Source organism: Geotrypetes seraphini, chromosome 17 (genome assembly GCF_902459505.1).
Source record: "Geotrypetes seraphini chromosome 17, aGeoSer1.1, whole genome shotgun sequence".
NCBI lineage: Eukaryota > Metazoa > Chordata > Amphibia > Gymnophiona > Dermophiidae > Geotrypetes > Geotrypetes seraphini.
In genome coordinates, this window is record NC_047100.1 from 8,000,385 (window position 1) to 8,007,716 (window position 7,332).

Genomic DNA, 7,332 nt, shown 5'->3' on the forward strand with positions numbered 1-7,332 from the left:
ATTTCAATCCCATAACTTCTCTGAGCTTCATTGTTCTTTCCCTTCCTATTGGGTTTTTTTTTAACCATAATTGTCTTCTCTTCTATCAATCAATTTGTATTTCTTTTCCCATCCTTTCCTCGTGTTTTGTTACGTTTGTAAAGTTAGTCTTCAGTATGTTTTGTAAGATTTAGTTCTCTGTTTGTTTTGTTGCCCCCTTAATTTTGTAATTTTACTGATATGTTCATCACTTAGAATTTTGAATAAGCGATCAATGAAATTTATAATAAACTTGAAACTTGAAATTTATTTATATACCGCCTATCAAGGTTATCTGAGCGGTTTACAATCAGGTACTCAAGCATTTTTCTCTGTCTGTCCCAGTGGGCTCACAACCTACCTAATAAGTGACGCCCAGGGTCTCAAGGAGCAGCACAGGATTTGAACCCACAACCTCAGGTGCTGAGGCTGTAGCTCTAACCACTAGGCCACTCCTTCCTTTCTGAGGGTCGTGTCTTCTTTTTCTTGACTTGTTGTAACACTGAAACTGGAGTTCCCCTGAACTGGTGGTGTTTATAGGAAGGGTATTCATAGTATACAAAGGACCCCCCCCCCCATCCCACTAGGGTTACCAGATTTATTAATGAAAAAAAAGAGGACACATGGCCCTGCTCCATTCCACCACAGCCCCGCCCCCTCATCTCTTTCCTGAGTCCATGCCATGATGTCACACTCCTTGGGTTTTGGCCAGGTACTAGGACCAATTGGCCACCGTGAGGACGGGCTACTGGGCTTGATGGACCATTGGTCTGACCCAGAGGGCTATTCTTATATTCTAAGAATGTGTGCCAAGTGTAGGACAATCAAGCCATTGTGACATCATTGATGAGGTTGACTCTGAGGCTTTGTAGAATGAGGCATTATGACATCACAATCTCAGTTCATGAATGTTGCTCTCGCTGGGGTTCCGGAATCTTGCTACTCTTTGAGATGCTGGAATGTTGCTACTCTTTGTGTTTTGGCCAGGTACTAGGGACCTGAATTGGCCACCGTGAGAACAGGCTCCTGGGCTTGATGGACCCAGTAAGGCTATTCTTATGTTCTTATGTTCTCTCTATTGAATGCTTGTTGGAAAAAAATAGGTCTTCAAAAGTATTTTAAATCTAATAAATTTGGAAAGTTGATTTCTTAATGTTGACGCTAAGAAATACAAAGCTTTGGATCTTGCTGATTCCCACCTAGCTTTTTTTTTTTTTATCACAGGTGTCACTAACCTCTGCCCTTTTAGCGATCTAAGAGTCAGATACTCCTTTCAATCCCAAAAGGTGATGTCTTCTTCCTATGTTGTTACTCAATCATTAACTGTTAGGTTCAGGTGGTAAAGGATTACTTCTGCTTATTATACAGGCTCTTTGTCTCAAATGGATTATCTTCAGCTCCTAACTCAGGCCCTGCATTGGCTCTTAGCCACAAATAGGCCAATGAAGTTGCCAGATGCTCTATGAAACCTGTATCAAGGAAGTTCAACTTCCTTTATAGGCCTTAGGGTTTTCATTTGAGTTGTATTTGACCTTTGTAATCTGAACATTGTTCCTTTACCCACCCAGTTTCAGGTCTTCCATAATATTCTGTGGTGCTGGATTTGGTCCTGAACTTGCATTTAATGCACAGGAGAACGTGATAGTGGCTGGCTTAAGTTCTACCGTTGCATTACATTAATGTGAGAGAATGTTAATTTTTTTTTGCTAGAGAAACTGGGCCTCTTCTCCCTTGAGAAGAGAAGACTGAGAGGGGACATGATCGAAACATTCAAGATATTGAAGGGAATTGACTTAGTAGAGAAAGAGTGACTGTTCACCCTCTCCAAGGTGAAGAGAATGTGAGGGCACTCGCTAAAGTTAGAAGGGAAAAGATTCCGTACAAACATAAGGAAGTTCTTCTTCACCCAGAGAGTGGTAGAAATCTACAACGCTCTTCCGAAGGCTGTTATAGGGGAAAACACCCTCCAGGGATTCAAGACAAGGTTGGATAAGTTCCTACTGGAACAGAACATACGCAAGTAAGGCTACACTCAAATAGGGCACTGGTCTTTGACCTAAGGGCTGCCGTGTGAGCGGTCTGCTGGGCGCGATGGACCACTGGTCTGACCCAGCAGCGGAAATTCTTATCTTTGTTTTATATGTTATATTTGTTTGAATTTTTTTCTGTTTAGATTTTATCCCTCCTAGATCTGCAGATAGCTTGGGTGATAAGCATAAAAAAAGGCAACTTTGGTCCTTCAGTGCCACAAACTCACTGGGTTCCATAGCTGCCAGACTATGCAAAGTACTGGGCTCCCAGAGTACATGCACAGACAGAGTTGATGATCATTTGCTACGCATTTCTGAAAACCAGGCTCATTTGTGCTTCCCAAGGACCAACGCTGCCTTGGCTCTTATTCTGTTTGTGATTGTAAATGTAGCACCCAGTTTCCACTCTAACAGTTATATGGTACAGAAGCTTATTGTTAAATATTCCTCCGCTTATTATTTGCAGATCTCACTGACAGAAGTGGAAAACTGAACTCCGTCACTCAGCAGAGCCCCAGTACATCCACATCACAAATCTCCAGCTCTACTGGTTCCAGAACACAAGGAACTGGGAGGCGGGGTCAAATTAAAGTCACCACTCAACGAGCACTCCAAAGGCCAAGACTGATAGTGGCGTCGACCAGCATTCCATCAACAGTTCCTTCATCTTCATCACCATGTGTCAGAACCAATGGGGCTTGCAAATACCTTCTGTCCAACCAGACACATCTCCAGTGGGAGGACATGCAGCATACGCTGAGCTTTGCGTGGGAGTTGCATGTCTATGGAAGTGGTGTCCTTTTTGTCATCTTATCCTTAATCTCTCTGGTCAACTTGATAGGGTCTCCCATCCTACACATCTACAATCTACCTTATATCATGCTCTCAAATGCACTGCTCTTTGGAGTTGGCTTGCTCCGAGCTATCTTCTTCTTTTCGGACCCTTATGGAACTAAAGCCATGTTTTCTCCTAGAGTAGTGTTGGTGCTTTACAACATCACTTTCCCTCTTATGATTACAACATTTGGCGTGTCGATCCTATTGATGTTGAAGGTAGCTCAACTGAAAATTCTATCTCCAAGGCTTCAAAGCTTGCCACTGCTAGTAGTGGTGGGAGTCATTCATTTTGTCATACTGTTGAGCGCTGACCTTTTTGCACATGTACTGAACCCTTCTGTGAATGTTATCCTCCATGTCCTCTCGGCCTCATGGGGTTCCTTTCTGATGGTGGGTAGCTTCGTGGCACACCTTAAATTAAGAAAAAATATGGAAACTATTTTGGGCCAGGCACAAAGAGTATCCAGCAGCTGTGAGGACACCCTTGATCTGCAAACCCAAAGGAGAAATCCAAAGTGCCTTTTCACATCATTTCGGGTCCTACTGGTTTGCAGTATCTCTGGACTCCTATGCTGTGTCTTACAAGTTTATGCTGTCTTGTGGTTATTTGGAATCCTTGGCAAAGCAAACGAGTTTTCCTGGGCCTGGTGGTTCCTTCAGTTCTGGTTTCGTATTTTTGAGCTAGTCTTATGTTTTGGTCTGGTTTTTATTGCCTCTCACATTTTTTGCCAGTGGTGTGACAATAGTGAGCACACTTGCTGGTCCAAGATTCTCCGATACCTGTGCACTTACAACAAAACAGAAGTTCCTGAGTATCCTAACAACTGTTTTGACTGGCCAAATGGCATCCAGGACAGGGTAGCCAACAATGACATCAGCAAAAGCCTTATCCGGAACCAGTCAGAGAACGTGCCACTCAAAGCTCTCAAGGACAACAATGAAATTAACGCCAACGTGCCATTTTTCAACAAGCGTGAATCTTCCTCCTCACCCATTGTCAAGCCCAGATTAGGAGCCATGTTTAATCCAAAGACCCAGAATGTGGCCATGGGTCGTTCCTACACCAGCATTTGCTTTGAAAAGGATTCTGTTCTCTCACTAATGGATTTAGAGTTTCGTCCTCCTTCGCCCATCAACTTGAGCAGAAGCATTGATGAAGCTTTGTTCAGAGAGCATCTTGTCAGGGACAGCATATTCAATGATTCAAGTCTTCAGTATCCCAGCTACCTAAGTAGGCAAGATTCCTGCTCCTCCCTTAAAGAAAATTCAGCATTCAATCAAACTGTTGACCCATTACTTTCATCAGATTTAAAACTCAGAAGAAACAGCAATCCTGACTACATGTACAACCTCGCCCGTTGCAGTTCTGCAACCAGTATCAACTCTCCAACGGTTAGTCTCCAGCACAGCAAATATCCTCCAAACGACATAACAACAGAGGCAGCTGCTTCTGGTAGTTCTCTGGACAGTTATTCCAAAGAATCCATCAAGATCAGTTGGAATCCATGGAGACATGGCCTCTCATCAGTTGAAAGCCTTCCAGTTGAGGATATTCCCAGTACTCAGTGTCTCCCACAACAGTCCAATTCCGCAGTCTCTGTGGATGCCAATAAACCTAAAGAGGAAACCAGAAAGAATTTTATTGGCCTAAACCTACCAGTTGACTCCCATAGCATCTCCAGTGACACTATCGAGCTGTAAAACAGCTGTAGGACTATGGGATGAAAATGTGGGCCAAGGGACAACACTTACAGAGATGAGGGACCAAACAAACACTCTGCTGTAAGGCAAGGGTGTAGGAGAAATCATCCTACAATACATTTCAGAGAAACCTGAAGGAAATGAATAGTAAGAACCTCCAAGTCATTTTTGCTATTGTGAATGAAATGCTGTAATTTGAAGACACAGGTAGGGAATCATGTCCCCATCCGTGAATACTGGGAAGACAACTGTACCAAGAGCACACTTCTCCCATGTCAACTCTAGAACATTCTTGCTTTGCAATAGCCCGTTAAAAATGTTTTTATAAGATATGTATATTTTCTTGCTGCGTTTTGAGGTATCACAAGAAACAAACAGCGGAACGAGGTATTTAATGAACTAGGCTGTTAATCTGAGCCTAAATAGGTTTGGGATGCAGTTGCAGCCTATAAATACTGGTGTTACATGCATGTGTACAGTGGGATATAAATCCCAAAGTTGCTTTACTAAGGATTCTCTCAGAAGCAGAACGTGAGACTTTATAGCTTGTCTCTTGCCGTGTTAACAAGGCGTCCAGATATTGGACCTAATTTCTCACATTTTGTGCCTATGGAGAAGGTCTTTGACAAATCAGGTCCACTAAACACTAGCATGTGAAGCGGAGCAGTTTCTGAATGAGTTTAGGGCAACGTGTATCTACAGGAAAGAAAGGTAAGAAAATCAGGGACCAGGTATAAAGAATAATGTTATGTCTTTACCCTTGCCGTAAGGTCACAGCTGCACAATTTCCAGTAAAAACTGGGTCTGTGACTTTCTTGCAGAACAGAAATAAGGTGAAAAGCTAAGGTAAGGTTGAATAGTTTCTGATACAATTGTTCTCTTGCGAAAGAGCATAAGATAGGGGTAAAGAGAGAAGAAAGCACAGAATATGAGAGTAAATAAGGACTCCAACCAACCAACAAACTTTAAGACCCATCTAATCTGCCTACTTCCATGCCCAGAAGAGTACGGGTGAAATTCAACTGATTTCCAGCTTTCCCCTCACTTCTCACCACCGAGGGATCCTCTGTGCTTATAGGTATTCTTCAATTCCATTACCATTACTTCTGGAAGATCCAGAATAGAGTGTGCCAAGGAATACGCTTGATAAACACAAGATTATGGCCTTTGAATTCAATATAATGATGAGAATGCTTTGGGAATAGAGACAAGGTGAATCATTTTACAGAGGGAAGATGTAAACTGTAGAGACATGGAGACGCAATTACAAACCAAATCACTTTACTGGGCAGACTAGCTGGGCCATTGCTGACTGTACCTGCCATCATCTACTGTGTTACTATGAACTCTATCTAATCCAATCCTGATGCTAGACAATCTTTGTGATCGTATTAAATACACGTAGAAGTCTAGGAAACCAACACAGGAACATACTCATGGAAAATACACAGGGGTAGGGTTACTATATTTAAGGATGGAAAAACCAGGCTGCTTGGCCCCGCCCCATTTCGCCTCTAGCCCCATCCTCCAAAAGCCTCATCTCTTTTTTATGACCTCTAGGTCATGTCTAAAGGGCCTCCAGTATATACGAATGCATGTGACATCATCCGTGCATGCTTGTTGAAGGCCCTCCATACACGGCTGGAGCTCAGGGCTTTCCAAAGCTTGGATAGACTGCCGGGTTTTGGAAAGTCTTTCCGGGAATCTGGACAGTCCTCTAACTCCACACGGAGAACCTAAGATAGAGAAAGAAAGTGAAATTCCTGATGCCTGAGGAGGGCTACAATATTCCAGAACAAGACATAATATAGGAATCAAGCGCTAAAGGAATCTTACAAAGCCCATTTAATGATGGGACAGGGACACAGTACTAGGTGGCATGGGGAGGGGGCGCCGATACCTCTCCGCCCCACCACACCATGCTCACACCCTCCCTTCCCCCCCTCCCTGTACCTCTTTAAATCTTTGCAGTATGAAGGAAAGGGTCTTCACCCAGAAAGAGGTGATGGGTGAAGCTAAGCTCTCCATCCCTCCGACAGCAGCATCTTCACCAGCCTTTAGTTACATCAAAGCAAATGGGTGTCCCTGTTCTGCTCTGGGCCCTGTTGTGGGAGGCAAACCCCAGAATTCTCAGGCTGACCTGTTTTGGCTATTTCGGATGTTTCTTTCCAGTGCCGGTGGACGTAGTTCTCCTTACTCGGGTCATATGACGTTGAACATCGATGAGGGCAGAAGTAGCCAAATACTGACTCGTGAAGACACAGACAAGTAAAGGGCCAAAGAGCTGCCGTTTTGCTACTACTGCCGCCCCAAAAAGGACTGTTCCATCTGTGGCAGAATATTGTATAAAAACTTCATTCTGAAGATGAATATATTTATCACCAGGCGATGAATGCACAGAAATAAAGATTTAGAAATGCAAATAAAACACACAAACTAATAACCTTTTTAATTTGACGAAATCCATTTTTTTGACTGGCTTTTGAAAGCTACAAGAGAATGACACGGTGACAGAATTCATCACCATTCCCGTCCCTGCAGATAACTGGAAAACCATCTCCATGCCACTCTTTAAGAAGAGAGGGAAGACTCAGAGTGTGGATGGATTTCAGCCACTCACCCTCAAGCCTTGCATTGAAGAATGCTGGTGTAGAAGGACTGAGGTAGAGATGGACACTAAAGAATAACAGTGGATGGTTTCCCGCAGTACTGGGACAGACCAAAGGTCCATCAAGCCCAGTTTCCA

At 43.4% G+C, this 7,332-nt stretch overlaps 1 protein-coding gene across 4 annotated transcripts in view; it reads left to right on the forward strand.

Moving 5' to 3' along the window:
- Window positions 1-7,012, forward strand: part of PRRT3 (proline rich transmembrane protein 3) — a 70,990-nt gene extending 63,978 nt beyond the window's left edge. For all 4 annotated transcript variants that reach the window (XM_033926786.1, XM_033926787.1, XM_033926785.1 and 1 more), the window contains one exon: window positions 2,515-7,012. In XM_033926786.1, coding sequence (XP_033782677.1) covers window positions 2,515-4,586 — 2,072 coding nt within the window. In that variant the 3' untranslated portion in view covers window positions 4,587-7,012. The remainder of the gene's footprint in view (window positions 1-2,514) is intronic.
- The last annotated feature ends 320 nt before the right edge of the window (window positions 7,013-7,332 follow it).